This window comes from Cheilinus undulatus, linkage group 2 (assembly GCF_018320785.1).
Source record: "Cheilinus undulatus linkage group 2, ASM1832078v1, whole genome shotgun sequence".
NCBI lineage: Eukaryota > Metazoa > Chordata > Actinopteri > Labriformes > Labridae > Cheilinus > Cheilinus undulatus.
Window position 1 is genome coordinate 25,468,113 of NC_054866.1, and position 18,578 is coordinate 25,486,690.

An 18,578-nucleotide genomic window follows, 5' to 3' on the forward strand; every position below is an offset into this window, starting at 1 on the left:
TTCCATGGCTGAGTGGCAGCATGCAAGCTTCATATCACAACATTAGATGGAGTTGTCTATAGCACACTGGACTATGGAGCAGAGGAAAAGTGTTCTCTGGAGTGACAAATCACGCTTCTTTGTTTGGTGGATGCTGGGAGAAAGTTACCTGCCAGACCGCATTGTTCAAACTGTGAAGTTTAGTGGAAAAGGGATCATGGTATGTGGCTGTTTTTTAGGGTTTGGACAATGCCCCTTATCTCCAGTAAAGGGCAGTTTTAATTCCTTAGGTAGGCTACATCAAGACATTTTGGACAATGCTATGCTTCCAACTTTGTGGCAACAATTTGGGGAAGGCTTTTCTCAATACCGACATGACTGTGCCCCAGCGTACAAAGCAAGGACTATAAAGACATGAGTGTTGAGTTCGATGTTGAAGAACTTGACTGCCCTGCACAGAGCCCTGACCTCAATACTATTGACCCTCCTTTGGATGAACTGGAACAAAGATTGCAACCCAGGCCTTTTGGTTCATCATCAGTGCCTATCTGAATGCTCTACAGAATGAACAGGCAAAAATTCCCACGGAAAAACTTCAAAGTCTTTTGAAAAGCCTTCGAAGAAGAGTTGAGGCTGTTATAGTCACAAAAGGGGGTCCAACTCCATGTTAAACTAAATGTTTTTAAATACAATCTCATTGCATTCCCGATATTTTTTTCCTTCAAATGAATAGTTTCAGACTGCGTGAAATAAAATGTGTTTCATTTGTTTGGTAAACTAGATGTTTTAACAGGAAAGTTACTTTTAATCACTGCTAGGAGGACATGAGCTCCCTGTTGTTCAAGGATAATTCATTTTGTAAGATGCTTCTGTTTTATTCCTCTTTCATCCCTCATGATGAATGATTGTTAAAGAATTAATTCATTTACTGCATAATTACCTTCATAATCGTTAATTAATAACTGTCTTCTGCAGTAACATCTTCAGATTACTCCATTTCATCTGTCTCTGCTTTAATAGCTTTTTGTAGTGTACGTTTGAGAGACATAGCAATAGGTAGAGAAAACTCTGCAGAGAAGAAATAAGAATAGTTTAAACATAATCCTTCCTTGGGATGGCAAAAAGGATGCTTTGGTGAGGAGAAAACATAGTTTCCCTATCCTAGAAAAAAAGAAACATGTAGCACCTATAACAAAGAAATAACACCATGTTCCTGCTTCTCAAGTGTTCCTCGGACAGCAATGTCTGTTTATTGAGAGTTCCTGGCTCAAACTCAATATCTCTCAATATCTCGTACTGTTCCAGTGGGAAATCTGCTGCAGTGAGCTCATCCTATTGACTTATCTTCTACCTCTCTTTTCCTTTATCCTCATTTTACACAGGCTTTACTTTTTAATACTATTTATCTGTGTCATGTCTTTCACATTTTTATTATAAGCATTTTGTGTTTATTTTGAGAGAATTGAAGCATAAAAAATGATTAGATGTGTTTTTCTCTGATTTCTTTCTCTAACCCTCTCTTTATCTCAGATTGGCTACTGGAATGACATCGACAAACTGGTGTTGGTGCAGAATGAAAATGCTCTTTCCAATGACAGCTCAGCAATGGAGAATCGGACGGTAGTCGTGACAACCATCATGGTAATGTACCCTCAGACTTCCCTGTTTTCTAATTAGATTGGGATTTGGAGATTTGAAGGACGCTATCCTTCAAAAGCTGACAGCCAGTCTTTTCACTTCCACATATTTTTTCACCATAAAACCTTGCTGTCACCTGATTCCCCAGCTCAAATCTGCCTCATGTTTTTTTTACATGCAGATTGGTGTTAATCCAAATGACACATTAGGTGTTAAGAAGGTGATTAGCATTACAAACCAAATTCAAAAGAACATTTTCTCCTTATTTGGCAGGCAGTGTGGAAGTATTCTTGGCTTAGGCAAAACAATATGCATGAAGACAGAGTGGTTCAGCTAGACTGAATTTAGATATAACCAAAGAGCAATTCTATCTGTGAAGAGGATATAGGTTGAGTCAGGGTAAAGGTCTGCTTTAGAGCTTAGGAAACATATCTATGCACTAAAAAGATATTTCACGACAGAACACCGAGCAGAGCCAAACTCATGTTTAACAGTCAGTAACACATTACAATAAGGTACATAAATGTTTGCATTGAAAGTAGGTAACAAATGTATGACTGAGTACTAGTTATCCATTAGTTAAACAGTACTTAACAAATAGATAAGGCATACAAATGTTGAACAATTCATATTTAACAAATGTGCAACCAGCTACTAGTTAACGATTTACAAAAGAGTGTTTTACTTCCAGTTAACATTTATAAATAGGAACTAACCACTAGTAAACCTTTTGTGAACCATTACTTAACAAATACATAAGATAAACAACTTTTTAATAGTAAGTAGCCAGTGAATGAGAGACAAACCACTATTTAAAACTATGAGTAACTAACTACTAGTTAACCATCAAAATTAAATTCAAATTAGTTACATATTACTTAACAAATAGATCAAGTCCACAAATTTTGGAGATAGTTTGCAACAAATGAGTAACTAACTACCAGTAGTTATTAAGCATAACTAAACAAATTGAAAAGGTACACAAATTCTGAATAGTTAGTAGGGAACAAATGAGTAACAACCATTAGTAAACCATTCCACCATTACCGGAAGATAAACAAGGATTCGGGTGTGAAACCACACACACACACAGCCACACCTCCCTAGCGACATGGGGCTGAATGACAGAGCGACTCATTCCCTCAACGCAGAACTTTGAATGGTAAACGGCGGCGGCGCATTGACGCCGTAGGTACGCTGTCGACGTGACGCAGAAACATGAATCAGGCTTAATAAGCAGCTTATAAATGGTGGGAATTGTACCTTAAACTGTAGTGTTACTCTGTTCACAGTTATTACCCACTAACTTTGCAAAGATTTAGTATCATATCTATTTTTTTAATTCATAATAAACTAATGGTCAACTAGCAGATACTCATTCATTCATGGCTAACTAGAGGTTGTTACTCATTCTTCAAATGGTTAAGTGAGTAACTCATTTTTTTATGTTAACTTGTAGTTGGTTACTCATTTGTTCACGGTAAACTTTAAGTTAGTTACTCATTCATTAATGTTAACTAGTATTTTGTCAGAAATGTGTTTACAATTAATTACTCTGAATTTGTGTACCGGATTTATTTGTTAAGTTGGGTTAACTAATGGATATCTCTGCTACAATGTCAGTTATAATGGTAACAACATGTGAAGGAGTAGCATGTTTGGTAGAGGACTAAACATAATAATATTAACACTGGCATCTAAGATGATAATGAAACTGAAAGTTCAGAAAAAAAAATGCATTGCCACTTAAAGTAAGTTGTGTTCATTCCTTCTCTTTTTTGCATCATACAAATAAAACAAACAAAAAAACCCTTCACCCATGTACAGCAAGATCTTAGTTCTCATTTATAGATAATAATGCTGGTTTCAGTCATAGTGAGTTAATTTTGAGATTTTGAGAGAACAATGGAAAATTTGGACTTTATCACAGGAAAACTAGTTAGTGTGAAAAAAAATGAGAAAGGTAAGCAGAGGTGGGTAGTAACGCGTTACATTTACTCTGTTACATGTACTTGAGTAGTTTTTTTGAAAAATCCTACTTTTGAGAGGAGTTATTTAGCAGAGTACTTTTTACTCCTACTCCGTTACAGTTGTGATGAAAAAACTATACCTCTACTCCGTTACATTGGGCATGCACTGGTCGTTACTTTTACTCGTCTGTAGTTTATTTTCATTAAGTATTTTTTTACACTCAGCTGAGCTCTCACAGCAGCATGAGGTAAAATCCTCAGCACCACAGTGTAAACGGAGGACTGATTCCTCCCCCTTAACTATCAACAGTTGGAGATAATGGCTGAAGATGTAATACCTGTATCTCCTTCAGAGGAGCTTGTTTATCCCTGGTCCAACATCAAGACTCTTTGCCTTTCAAACAATGAGGAACAACAGCCACATAATGCGCTGCCTACTGTGTCTACCTAAAATGGCGGAAATGTCAAGCTCCAAAAATAGCACGTCAAAGACGTAAGAAAGCACGTTATGGTAAGTAAGCTAAACAAGCTAATGACTGCACTGCTAGTTGGCTAAACTATCCACCTTATTCCTGGGGCCACTACTGTAAATCTGAATAGAGTGGTGCAGTCGTGACGTAATTTTGTGTTTTACGTCATCACACGCAGATACAACTGAATGACTCAGTTGCTGCACTTCGGATGATGACGTATGTAGTCCTTGTTAGCGTTCATTTAGCAACCGCCTTTATTAAGACGTGAAAAGATAGACAATTCAGAGGTCGGGCACGTTTCAGATGTATTTTATGTCGTAGGATAAAACGTTAAACTCTCCTGAACTTGTGTTCACCACAGACCTTATTTCAGACATTTAACTGAAAACGCATTCAAAATCCCCAGAACCGGAAGTGCTAAACTGCTAACTTGCTTCCGCGTTTTAGGACTCATTACTGCACCACTCTCTATAAGCGAAACTTCCGGTGCTTAGACGGAAGTACATAATTACATATAATTTAATACAGCAGCTAACGATAGATGCTAACTATGAAAACAGTTGTTTGATATAAATTCTCTGCGAATTTGTAAATATTGATCTATTTTTGAAATCACATGATCACATTGTTTGTTTTGTAAGCTGTAAGTAAGTAAATAAGGTGGATACTACATTATTCTTGGGGAACTTCCCGTACAGTAGCAATAATAGCAAAACACGATTCTTCCAAGGGATTGCTAAAGTGATTTAGCGTCAACTGTGGTTGTTCTGATATAAATATTTGCTGCAATAAACATTGCTTCATTTTTGTTAACTCAATAAAGTTAAATGAGCTGACTGTTTAAATAATATTTTCTGTAATGCTCAGTACCTGTTGCTTCAGTTGTGGTACTAATTACGTGAAATATATGTCTTTAAGAACAGTGTTTTAAACATGCTGTTCACTGTTTAAATGCATTTGGGATGTAATTATTTCAATATTAATTCATCATTAATTCAAAACTTAACATTTACCAAACTGAAGAGCTGACAACTTCAGTCTTTTGATAATTTTGTTTAATATAATTCCCACGTTTTAAGAGGGATTAGTTGGTCTAGGTTATCCGACGTAATGTCGTCACTTTGTACTCTTTAGTAGAGGGCAGAAAAATAATAATATTGTCCCAATTGAGGTGAAGCAGTCAAAAGTTACATATTTTAATGTCCAAATTGCTCTAAAAATTGCTTCACATCTCGTATTTAATGCAAAGTCCAATTTAGATGGAAGGGACCGAAAGTTGCGCCCATATTTCACACAAAGAATCGTGGGGACTAGGAATAAGCTGGATAAGTTCAAATCTCTGTTTTAACTTACAGACTGCAAAGACACAGTTGTGTCAGTGATAAATGACGTCACGTGTCCAACCACCTATGCAACTCTGCCACAAATGTGATTTTACACGGCATTTAACATTACATGGTAGGTGATACTATTATCATGTGTATGTAGCATATCTCTAATATCATTGATTATACCTAACATGTTATAACATGGGGCTAGTGGGCCAAATTTGTTGAGTGATAATCAGGATAAAAATTCATAAATTGGAGCTAAAAAGTAAAAATTAAATGAAATAGGGCAAAAAGTCACAAATGGCCAGTTCATAAGATTAATTTCATTAATATGAGCCAAAAATTATTAACACATGACAAAATGAATATAATGTGATCAAAAAGTAAGAACTGCAAGGTATAAATTCATGAATTTGAGATTAAAATCATAATGTAGAAATAAGATTACTATAATGAGAGAAAGAGTCATTTTTTTCTCATTATATTAAATTTTTCATCCCATAATTGTGATTAGCAAATATAATTTGACTGCTGCTCTATTATTAAGTTAAGTTTTTTATTTCTTTTACTTTTGGCAAGTTATGCTACTTTATTTATGACAATGTGAAAATTACATTACTACCCGTGGCTTCATTTCCCAGGCCACAGCCTCAGATTTTTTGATGGATCAAATTACTTAACAAAGCACAATCAGAGTTAAAGCTTGAAGGTATGAGTCAACCTCCCATATCGGCCTTATAAGATGCATTCAGAGTCAGAAAGCTGGGTTGTAAAGTACAGCAGGGGTTGCTGTGCAGCAGATTTTCAGGCTGGAGTTGTGTGAGCTGTACAAACTGGAGTGAGCGCTCAGAGCAAAGCCAGCAGGGAGTGGCACTTGTCCAGCTGGATGATTACACTAATGTTTCATTAGCAGGCAAATCTAAAGCCGACCTGAGATCACCATTTAGAGGTGACCCCAGTCCGGTCTCTTCTCATAGCTTTCACATAGACACCAGTCTGCAGCCTGCTCTAATTATTCCTCTTTCTTCTACAAACACGGAGAATGGAGGGCTAATCGGTGGAATTGTGCACATCCTCTGCTTACATTTGATTTCACTTCACCCATCTGCAGCCTTTTTATGGTGGCCGTCCCCTTCCTGTAAATGCAATCAGTCTAATTCAATTGGGCATCGAAATGATGCAAGTGAAAGCAAGTCAAAGGACTAATTTCAGCCCAGAGAAAAAAACAAGCTACGGATACTTGAGCTTGTGACTATTCAGCATTTTATTTCAAGCCTCTTTCTTCTATCTAGAAAACTGTATAGTAGAAGTATGACCAAATATCTGCAGCTCCACTTTCAGAGCTCATACAAACACCTTTAAATGGACAACTGTACTCAAATGTTGGTTTGAGAGAAGAGGGATAGTCTATAGCACCTCCAGTGGCCAGAGGTGGTACTGAGCAGTCAGGTCTGCACAGAAGAACAACCTCACATGCTGCAGAAAGAGTTCAAAAAAATGAATTCAACCGGACTAAATATCCCCAGTGACAGCCCCATCTCTTGATGTGCACACTTCAACAGGCAATGTGTTAACCCTAAGCAGCATGTTGTGTGGTACCTACAGGCAGAGAATGCAAACAGAGCAACACAATTTATAGAAATGAAAGGATAAGTTGTTATTTTGTGATATAATTCTGTATATAATGTTTTTAAAAACTACATTTTATGACTTGTGTTCTTATAATATCTGTTTTGTCTGGTTGTAAGACATGCAGAGCAGACTTTGGCATTATTGCATACGTCTCCTCCATGTGTGCCCCCTCCCTTTTTCTTCCCATTCATGTCTGTCTGTCCTGCTGTCTGGCTTTTTCCAACCCAACTATCCCTTCTTTCTCTGTTTCTCTTTGTCATTGTGTCCTTCTTCAACCCTTCCTTTTAACCTCCATGCCCCCGCATATTTCTGTGTGGATGGTGACCTCAGCAGGCCTTGGCTAACATTAGCTCAGCCGCCTCCTCCTCTTTGCAGCCTCTGATGATGAGGAAGCCTCTGCTGCGACACTGACGCCGGGTCTGCAGGAGTCACAGACCCTCAAGAAGATAGACTTGCTTAAACTTTGTGCACAGACTCCATTTTTGTTTGTTGTGCTTGTCTAAAAGGTGATTTTTTTTGTGTGTAGAAGTAGATTTTTCCTGCATTATCACAGAAGTTCTGACAAAGAGGGACTGTGCAGATGAAATGGACATTAACGGCTGTTGTGTTTTGAGCCTGTGTGGCACTGGGACGCCTTGCTCACCGTGCTGCTGTCTTCCCCACATGACATAAGCCGCAATTGGACACGAGCTCTGCGAGGGATTTCTGTGCCCGCTGTCAGATTTTGACATCTGGCCGCACAAAATCAGCAGACCGTCAGACAGGCCTGTTAATTCAGATTCTTTTCACCCCTTCCAAGGAAACAACAATCATTTCTACTTTCTGTGTTAAACTTTTAAGCTGACATAAACACACTAGAATTCAGATTTTTTTCTGCACTTTTACATCATTTCTGTGTATTTTTAGGCTAAGGATATATGAGTGGGTCATGTGCAGCCCTCACCTTTCCATACAGCTCTCTAGATACTCACTCTTCATCTTTCTGCTCTGTCGCTCTGTAAAACTACTCAGTCATGCTTACTCAGCCATCTTTCATCCACTGCTTTTGAACTCTTCTGAGAGCTCCACACCTGAATGGAAAGGTTTAAACGTAAGGGGCACTTGTCTGTAGCCCAAGAAATCCCCATATTTGCAGGAGGATATGGCTGCAGACCTCTAAGGTGGGGCATTCAGCTGCAGACCTCTACAGTGGGATGGCCTGGACCGTGGGGCAGAAAATAACATAATGAATGAGGTATATTTTCCAAGCGCAACTGCAGAATTATGAATTAAGATGAAAAATTTACTGAGGGGGGTACATTTAAATGTAACACGCCATAAACAAAAAAACAAAAGAGGGTTAGGATTAGGCACCAGAATCCTAAAGGTTTGGGTTAGGGTAAGGGAGAAAACACCACAAACTGAGACAACCCAAAGAGGGTTAGGCTTAGGCACCTGAATCCTAGATGTTAGGGTTAGGGTAAAGGTGAAGGGGATAATATTAAAAAGAACACGCCACAAACTAAGGAAAAACCCAACAAGGGTTAGTACATCACTTCTCACCCCATGGCTTAAGTCACCCCACTGTAGACGATGAGTTCAAAACGCCTCACCACAGAGATCTGCAGCTAGATGTCTCTCCACAGTTAACTTTATAAATGTTTAAAGGGGACATATTTTACCCTTTTAAGACAAGTTTATATTGGCCTCAGAGGTCCCTAAAACATGCCTGTGAAGTCTGTTGCTGAATAAACACTCCAGTATAGGGTTTTGGTATGTATAAAAAACCCCTCTGTTTCAGCCCTGATCAGAACAAGCCAATTCTGTGTCTGTGGCTTTAAATGGTAATACGCCGTCTGACTCCGCTCCTGACCCCGCCCCTCTAAGGAAATGGATGTGGCTCTCCTGATCATCCTCTCAGCTGGCAGCTGTAGAGGGTGGAACTTTCTTCCCATCTGGGAGGGCCAGCCGAACCTGGGGGCGGGGCTAACTCCCCACATGACATCATGAGGGGGGAAATCTGAGAATGGCTTGTTTTAGCACACATTTTCTGAAAGGTGGGTGGGGGGGGGGGGGGGTTCTGGTATTTGAGGGGATTATGGACTGGCCAGGGGCACATATTTTTGTTAGAAAAGCCAGAAAAAGTCATTTTTGAATAATATGTCCCCTTTAAGTCTGAGCAAAATTTAACTTTCACACCAGTATTGCAACTGTTTTTGTTGTGAGACAGCTCTAGGTTACACTGATTCTTGCTTTTTTGCTGCTTGGCTGACAAATTAAATGAGACTTACTCAGATTCTGCTTCAAACTTGCAAAATATTTGCATTCAGACTATAACAAAGATATACAATCAATATTTGCACCGCTTGTAGGAGCAAAGCACAGTGATCAAGATTGCTTGTTTAGCCTTTTTGCCATTTTGTTCTTGTTGTCAGTCCCTGAGGACATAACTGACTCTTGTTTATGCTTATGCTTATGCTTATGCTGCTTACACTGCTCTGATAGCAATTTGTAGACTTAATTGGATTGAATTATTGCAAACATTCTGACTTTTAATCAAACAGTTCTGCTTTAACTGTATGTTACATGAAAGACCAGCACACTCAGAGCCTTTAAACAACAGTACAGCCCTCTGACTGTAAAAGTTTCTCCTTTTGTGCATCACAAGATGAAATGTTAATGTTCTTATTTATACCACACAGCTCCTCATTAGGATGCATGACACTCCTACGCAGAGCTGCAGATAAGAAATTGATATTAAAGCGGTATATTATTTATGGAAAGTAGTTGAAAGTGGGTCAAATTACATAAACAGGAGGCAAAATATGCAAGCTTCTGAAAAACTGAGCTTTGGAAATTTACCAAACAGGTTCAGCCTGAATTGTGACTAATACAAGAATATTTTGGGGTGATGAGAAAGATTCTCATGACCCTTTTACAGGTTGAATCATTGGCTGGAGTGTAAATGAGGCATGTTATTACCTTATTGGTATGAAAGCCTTGAGCAGAAAGCATCTGTACATTTCATTTACCTCATATTCCTGTGATAGTGAGTTATTTCTGGTTGTTTTCTTGAAACCTTGACATGTCTATTTGTACTTTGAGATGAAAGCAGATTTCTAGTGATAACAAGTTATTTTTAGTTGTTTTTCCAATATCTTGGCTTATTTTTCTCATTATCTTGCTTAAGAAAGTTGGTTTTTCTCATTTGAAAAAGTAATTTGATCTCAGAATAGCAAAGCTTGTTTTCTGTGGATAATAAAAAAGTGGATAATAATATTTGTACTTTAGAAAACAAAATAATTGGAAAAGCTTGACTATGATTGGCCAAGCTTCCACAGCCCTCACTAATTAGGAAAGTAGAGACTATTCCTATTTTATTTTGTGCCTGAAACTTTGGTTTTACATGATAGATAAGTCAAGAGCTTTAGAAACATTAGAAATTGCTCATTATCCCAGGAGAACCTAAAGTTATAGGTGCATGTCCACTCTGTGTTGGCCACTTACTGGTCATCTACGTTCACATGCATCAGTCACAGCTTGATTAAGCAATGCATGGGGAGTCACTTTACTGAGGGGAGCATGTCTAACTCCCCTATGGAGTCAATATGCCCCTTCCAATCAGTTACTATGACTTCTTGGTGAACAAGTTACCAAGCAGCTAACCAAAAAATCTTCTGCTCTATCTCCTTACACCTTACATGATCTAGGCTTTCCTTTTATAAGATAAATGCCAATCCTCTAACTTGTGATATTTGAGGGCAGATGACAACTCAACTTCTGCCATGCTTAGCATTTATGCTGTTTCATTTCCAGGTCAAAGCCCGGTGTGGTCAAATTGAAATGTATACATGTGAGTATAAATCAATCACCAAACACACACCATAACATCATGGTGTTAGTTCGACTTAAGGCCGGCTCAGACTATGAATGTGAGCGTCGGGAACAGTTTGCACTAGTAAAAGCCCAGCTGGTAGACTGGCTGTATTGACTGACTTTCTGAGTTACTGATAGCTGATCTGCCATCCTCTCTTTAAGGCTGAATAGCTGTGAGATAATCACGCTGATTCACTGCCCAGATATGTGACTGGATAGATGATTATGTACTGTAATTGCAGTAATTATTTAATGAATGAACTGATTGGGCCACTGACTGACTGAAACAGTCTGTGACTAACCGACTGCCTGGTTCTCCTCTCAGGACATCTCATAGGCTGATTAAATGTCTCAATGGTTGGCTGACTTCTTTTGTGACAGTCTGGCTTTTGGAAATGCTGAACTGATTGATTGGCAGCCAGTGAAAAGTTGGACGGTGAGGTGAAAGACCAGTCAGGTGCCTGTTTTTAACACTGGCTGGCTAACTGGCTTACATAGAGTCCTGTACGCCTTTTTGGCTCCAGAGTGAAGTGTTTCATGTCTTATCAGCCCCGACCATTTGCTTCTACAAAGCTGTTCTCCCTCTTTCCCCACATCCGTTTTCCCTCTTTATGTATGTCTTTTCATCCAGTTTCTGCCTCTTTTCCTCCTCATTTTTCACTTTGTCATAGTCCCTCTTTCTTTGTATCCCTTCTTCACACTTTCCCTTTTTTCTCCCCTATCTTCTATTCTCCCTCGAGCTATCTCTGTTTGTATTCTGATCTGCTCCTTCATCTTTCTTTAGTAGTTTCATGCAGTCAACATGCCACACCTCCCTCCATCCCTCTCTCCAACAGCCTTTCTCTTTAACATTCCCTCCCTTTCTTTTCCTGATCTTTGCTCCCATTTCCTCCCTTTGTCTCTTCTCTTTTCACCTCCCCTTTTCCTGCCATGACCTTATTCATGAGGCCACATGCAACGTCCAAGCACGATGACTTCTTCTCAGCAGTAAACACGTGCACTAACATCCAAGTACACACAAAACACACACAGCACTGGCATACTACCTTCACACAGAGACAAAGGCATCTGGGGCGAACTGATAACAGACCTTAAGCAGGGTTTAAAGTAAATCAGTGCCATTGTGTCTGTAAGTGTGTATGTGTGCATCTGTTCATGTGTATGTGCTTATATAATGTAAATTAACTCAACCTTGCTCTTTTTTCATTTGACCTTCTAGCTTGATAAACTTAAATGTGTTATGATGATGGATGTAATTGGATGGATTTTACCTCTTAACATGCATTAAGTAAATGGTTCCTCTTCAAATGAATACTGAAGCAAAGTGGCTTGCTTTCAACTTTCAAGGGAGTGTGTCAGCTACTGCATAAAATGTTGAGCAAAATTCGGAGCAACATTTAGTGCTGAAAATAAAAGTAAACAAACATTTTGATTACTTTTTGGCAACCTTAAGACAACATGAGTACTTTAATTACAAGGTTGGTCATCTAAGCTAGCAAATAACCCCGATAGCAAGCTAACCTTAAGCTAACTAGAGGTGTATTCGAACACTTCTCTGCTAAAATGCACCTTATGCTATACTTAATATGGAGTGCATACAGTCAGTGTGTTAAATTTCTAGCACACTTAAAACTGTCCAAGAATTGAGCGCAATGGACGCTTGCTAACCTCAGCAGACAGCATATTGGTGACATTGTCTGTAATGACTTAGTACCATTAGCATGCTAGCAGTGTGTATATCTGTACACTTAAATGCAGTACAAAGCACAATCACAGCGGGTTAGTATAGTCCCGAATCCTGCACTCTGTCATTTTGCACAAACAGGAAGTGATGACAGTTTAACCGCCCCTGTTTTCTGTTATTTTCCTCGACCTCTTTTTAAAAGCAAGTTATAAACAAGGCCATTGTAATCAAAATTTGACAGCTAATTTGGCTTACTGTTAAATTACTGTAACTTGTAATTTACGTTGACATTATTTGCTAAAGGAAAATAAACTTATTTTTTTCCTTAAATGCTTTTTTCTTGATTAAAATCTGCTGCTGTTGCTAGTAACGTGATCTAACAATAGCAGCTGCATTTTTACAAATATTTATAACCTGTCAAAAATCTGACCAGACATGTGTTACTCAAGAATGTTCTACAACAGTGCTCCCCATAGGGGTCCAGGGCCCACTGGTGGGCCCCAGCAGTACTGCAGACGGGCAACAATATATCAGTTACAGTTACTGCAAACAGTAGAGATATTTTTTAGAATGTTACCGCATTTCAAATGTTCATAAATACAAGTGCCAAAAGTGATAAAACAGAAATTTTCACTCACATCACCTTTTTAGTATTTATGTTCTCTGAACTGGTGTCATGCTTTAAATGGTGTTGGATTAACTGGTGACGCTGTTACAAATTGTACTATGCCACTCACAAGAATCTTTCAGTGCCCCCCGGTAACAATAATAATAGGAAAGATTTTGCTTGGTCACAAAGTATGTTTACAGAGATAAATATTAGAAAAGAAAATGTAGTTCATGAAATAAAAAATATAAAGGAAAATAGTTTTGAGTTTCAATACTTCTGAGCATTTAAAAGAGGTAGAAGAAGAAAAGTAGATAATCAATCCAGTAAGCACTTTAAATGCAAATTGACTGATTAGGGACAACACTACCCTGTCGAGATAAGTGTTATGATCTGAAGTTAAAGTAAAGTATAGGCTACATGCTAGTTGTAACACACTGTGGCAGTTGGTTTGATGCTAAGGTTCTGCTCTGTGAGCAGTTGCTAATCTCTATATAATTTTCCATGACCTATCCTGTTACTTAATCAGTTTTAATTCTTCCTCACTGCAAGTAAATCACAAGAAAATCGTTTTTCTTTTCAGAGCTCATGCACTGTTTTAAAGACAGAGTGAAGCCTCTGTGTAATTTAGTATTTACATTTAAATTAAGATTTACTATAAACAAATGAGTGAATGTTCATATTGCTCCTCCCAGTTACTGATCAGTGAAAAAGCTGTTAAATTATAACATTTAGTGGATACCAGTTAGTATCATTTGTTATACTGAAACTAAGCAGTGTATTAGCATAACATCAGGGCTTTTAAAGGGAAAAGGACACCAAGTGAAATGGCAAATCAAAGAGTGTCAGGGAGAGGAATGCATACCTTTCTCTGCCGTTCTTGTGTGACTAGCTCACAAGGTTAAGCTTGTGAAGGACTTATTTTGTGTGCTTTTGTTGGAAAGGCAGAGCATGGCAATGCATAAAGACAAAGCTGTATGACCTAATAACAAGCCTGTTGCTCTCAGAGATACTGATGTTTGAAGCAAATGTAATAATGTTGTTGCAGAATTATCATGACTTTTTCTTAAACAAGCTTGACAATAACCTGCAATATATTCCCTCTTCATGGGCAACTTTGTAGTCCTTTATATTTGGAGATAGTTTCTGTTACTGTTTTATCCCTATCATGTGCTATTTTGCAGGCAGCTTTGTGTTATTGCAAGACATGTAAATATCTCTGGTGAAAAAAATAGCATTTTTATTATCACCCTTTTAATTGTTGGGGTTTCCCTCTTGTAAATGTCACACCAGAGGAGGAACAATCAAGTCCTTCAATGAAAACTAAGTGGAAAATGCATAAGATGGTGACATATGCACAGCAACTTTGTTAGCTGTTAGTAGTTTGAGTTGCACTGTATTGTCCCTAAAATTATACATTTTGACAACACATTATAGCAACTTTCTATATTCCTTCTACAGAGCAGTCCTCATGGCTGTGTTGATGATGCATTGGAGAGAATTTACTTGAAACTGTTGTGTTGTTCATTAACAATATGATTCATGTTGAGTCGATGGAATAAATGCCTCGAGTCCTGCCAATGTTCCCGATGACATTTTGGGAGAAATGTTTTGTATGTTCTGAAACAAAAAAAAAATGAGGGAAATGTTTTATTTGATGATGCGAGAAAAGAAAGTGTAGAAAGAAAAAATGTTCAGCAGGAATTCAGAGAGGCACCAAAATGTTTGGCCCATGTTTGAAAAAATGTATTTTGTTTCAAGAAATGATCAAATGATCTTAGGGAAAGTAATCATTTGATAGAACCTTTGATATGTGAATGTAGGTCTTTTTTTATTTTATTGTATTTATTATCTTATATTCTTTTTGTATATTTATTGTAATTTGCTTAGATACTAAAAAATGACAATGATGATGCTAATGTTAAGGATCTGATTGTATTAAAGCCTGTTGGATAACTACTGGATAGTACTAATAAAGATATATTAACCTGACACAAAAAGTAAGGAAGTTTGTGTTTGGTAGATTATTTCTTTGTTCTAACATTGCATCTTGAAAATAAATCTTGTACTTTTGGTAAACCTGTTCATATCCTTTTTAAATGGTGCTACATTTGTAAGGAACATGCATTTGTAGGATGAGCAGCAGGCCTGAGTAAGTGGTTCTTACCCTTGAAAAATTTGCCAAATCTTCTCTGCTAATGCCACACAGATTAACTTGCTGTTGCCACTGACTGGTTTGAGCCTCTGGTACCTCCAGATGCTGACAATCAGGCACCTGATTGTCATTATTGGAGGCAATCTCAATCCCAAACTCTATCCTCCAAGATGGCAATGTTCGCCCCCATAGAGTGGGGTTTATCATGGAATACCTCCAGAATTTAAGAGTGGAGAGGATGGAATGGCCAACCAGCAGTCCTGACCTCAACACCATTGATCATTTGTGAGGTCAGCTTGGATGTGCTGTTTGTGACCAACACAATCACATTGGCTGACTTGCAACACATGCTGGTTGAAGAATGGGATGCCATCCCGCAGCACTTTGTGACAAGACTGGTGACCAGCATGAGGAGGAGGAGCCAGGCTGTTGTGGCTGTGTATGGTTCTTCCACACACTACTGAGGCTCCTGTTTGTGAAATGAATAAACTGTTAAATTGCCAGTATGTCTTGTTTCTTCAGACTTCAATCATCTAATCCATTAAACATCACCAAACAAGAGTCGAAGGCAAAATAAGCTGATTGGCATTTTTCAGCATCATACTCAGCTCTGCTGCTCATCCCACCAATGCACCAAATAAACAGGCTTTCCAATGGTATAAGATTTACTACCAAGACACATTATTACAACAAGGGAATAATCTGCCAAACATAAATTTCTTTACTTTTGTGCTAAGTTTATTTGTCTTACATGGTACACAAATAAAATACTTTTTACTTCACTGATAACAGAGTAGATTAATTCCTAAATCCAGCTTCCCTTTGCAAAAATGTTTGCATACTTTATTCTCCTCAGTAAGATCTGTTTTAATCCCTCTGCAGGCCTATGTCTGATCTATACTTGATTTCAGTGTAATTCACATTTTCCTAAACTGTAACTGTTCTGTTAATTATTCTAAATCTGTGATGAAGTGATTTTATTGCCCATTTGAACCATTTTAAAACTTGCAGTTTGTCTCCAATTCTCTGTGATTAAACTGTCCTTGATCTCAATGTGAATCCATTCCCTGAATGAAAAATTCAATCCACAACATGTTATCATTTTTTATTGTGTTTTATTATCTCTATAAACCATTTCCTAGCTTGGCTTGTTGGATAGTAAAGCGGCCTGTTTGATTAATTAGATGAGATTAGTCTTTGATTAAAAAGATTTTGATAGCATTTTAATAGGCTTGGTTTCAGCTGGATTACAGGGTGAGCCGCCTTAGGCATAATACCATAACTCAATGCTCCTGATGGATGCACTGCCACTCAGAACTCTGCATGTGTGTTTCTTTTCTCTCCAAAAATCCTGAAAACAGTGTGAGCAATCTTTCTATGGCCATGCCGGTGCTTTTAATATAAGACAGTGCACCAAAGCAGCAGGTTTCCTCCTTTTCCCTTCTCTCCTGGTTCAGTCTCTTGGCAGTCCCAGTGGAGGCATGTAGAGCCACATGGAGAACAAGGTGCTGCAAGTCAAATAAATATGATATAAAACATCCACCTGAGATTATTTTTTAGAACAGCTTTTAATACTTCTGCCTTTTAATAAAGAGTGCAGCTTCAAGCTTTGACTGCTCCTGCTTTCCTGATAACATGGTTCAACTCTGAGATGTTTACCTCTTTAAATTTGTAAAAAAAAATGGGGAATTCTAATATGTTGGTGCATCTTATAGAGCTGTTTCCCTTCATGAGTGATACACAAAGTTTGTTTCTTTTAAAGATGTATAAATCAATATTCTTTAGACTGGAAAAAGTGTTTTCAGTTTTCTTTATACAGCTTGGTAGAGTGTTTACAACCATGTCTCTTTAAGTTTTTGTTTTCCTTCTTTCAATAATCACTGCCCTCATGTTCCTCCAAACAGCTGTGTCTTTCTCCCTTTATACTGCTTTTGCAGGAGGGTCCATACGTGATGCTGAAGAAGAACTGGGAACTTTATGAAGGCAATGACCAATATGAGGGATACTGTGTGGACTTGGCCTCGGAAATCGCCAAACACATTGGAATCAAATACAAGATTTCCATCGTTCCAGATGGGAAGTATGGAGCCAGAGATCCAGAGACCAAGATATGGAATGGCATGGTGGGAGAACTTGTATACGGGGTGAGTCTGGATCATAACTTCATTGGTGCTTTCTTTTTTTTTTTTTTTTTTTTTTTCCTAATGATTTTCGTACTCCTTTTTTTTTCTTTTTTTAAGAAAAGGTAAAAGCAGGTTAAATCCTACTAGCCCGTTTATACCTGCCATCTGTGGGTTTGACTGGTTTAATTCATTCCAATACAAATTAGTTTTGAAAAATTAGTTTGTGCTGTGTTGGGGGCAGCTGGTGTGATGTATTTTACATAATGAGGGAGAAAAGCTGTTAGAAAAGCCCTACTGGTTTCATCCATGAGCTTTCGGCAAAGTAATATGGGGTTGCTTGCACTGGAAATTGGAAAGGCAGTGCCTTCTTTTCTCCTTGATCATGTGAAATTTATTAACAAAACAGAAACAGTGGTTTAGTGTTTATCAAATAGACCTAATGGAGGGTAGTGTTTGGTGAGAAGACAAGTAAGCAGCAGAGGTGATGGATTTGAGCAGTGTGGCCACAGGTAGACTGCATGAAGCACACCCTCTGACCTAACAGTATTACTATCTCTATATATAGCTCCCTGTGCACTTTTCTGCTTTTGTGATCCCAACACTAGGCCATCACGCAATAGCTGAAAAAATCTCCAAATAACTCTTACAGTGCACTGAAGTTTTTCTTTAGCTCCTTAGCCACCATGTCAGCCTCCTGCAGGGACGCTGTGTCTTGAAGGGTTCACTCATTTCTTCCAGAAATTGGCAAGCTGGATAATTATGCCACTCACGCTCATGCACAGTCTGGGATTTAACTCCGTTGTCTGAATGCAAACTTTATCAACACGCAGAAGACAATGTCAGTCGTCACTTTGCAGTGGAGCGAAAGTGGAGACGTTTGCTGCAGAACAGCGACAGAATTAATTAGCCCCCAGAACCCGTCTAGTGGAAGGTGACGCAGCAGAACCGCCACACTCACTAATCTGGTTTGATTTGTTTCAAACACTCACAGTCCTTTCTGATGACTCTTCTGCCACACAGAGAAAACACATTTGTACAATTTCAGCACTTTAGTCCTCTTCTTTGCTCTGTTTTTATATCTGCATGTCCTTGTGACTCTTTTCTCCTATGTCTGCTCATGTTGAGTACTTT

The 18,578-nt window shown here is 38.3% G+C and overlaps 1 protein-coding gene across 3 annotated transcripts in view; it reads left to right on the forward strand.

Annotated features, from left to right (window-relative positions):
- Positions 1-18,578, forward strand: part of gria4a (glutamate receptor, ionotropic, AMPA 4a) — a 208,795-nt gene that overhangs the window by 121,967 nt on the left and 68,250 nt on the right. For all 3 annotated transcript variants that reach the window (XR_005993051.1, XM_041808361.1, XM_041808368.1), the window contains exons 10-11: positions 1,510-1,620; positions 17,262-17,468. Coding sequence is in view for 2 of the 3 variants with exons in the window: in XM_041808361.1 (XP_041664295.1) it covers positions 1,510-1,620; positions 17,262-17,468 (318 nt within the window). In the remaining variant the exon portion in view is untranslated. The remainder of the gene's footprint in view (positions 1-1,509; positions 1,621-17,261; positions 17,469-18,578) is intronic.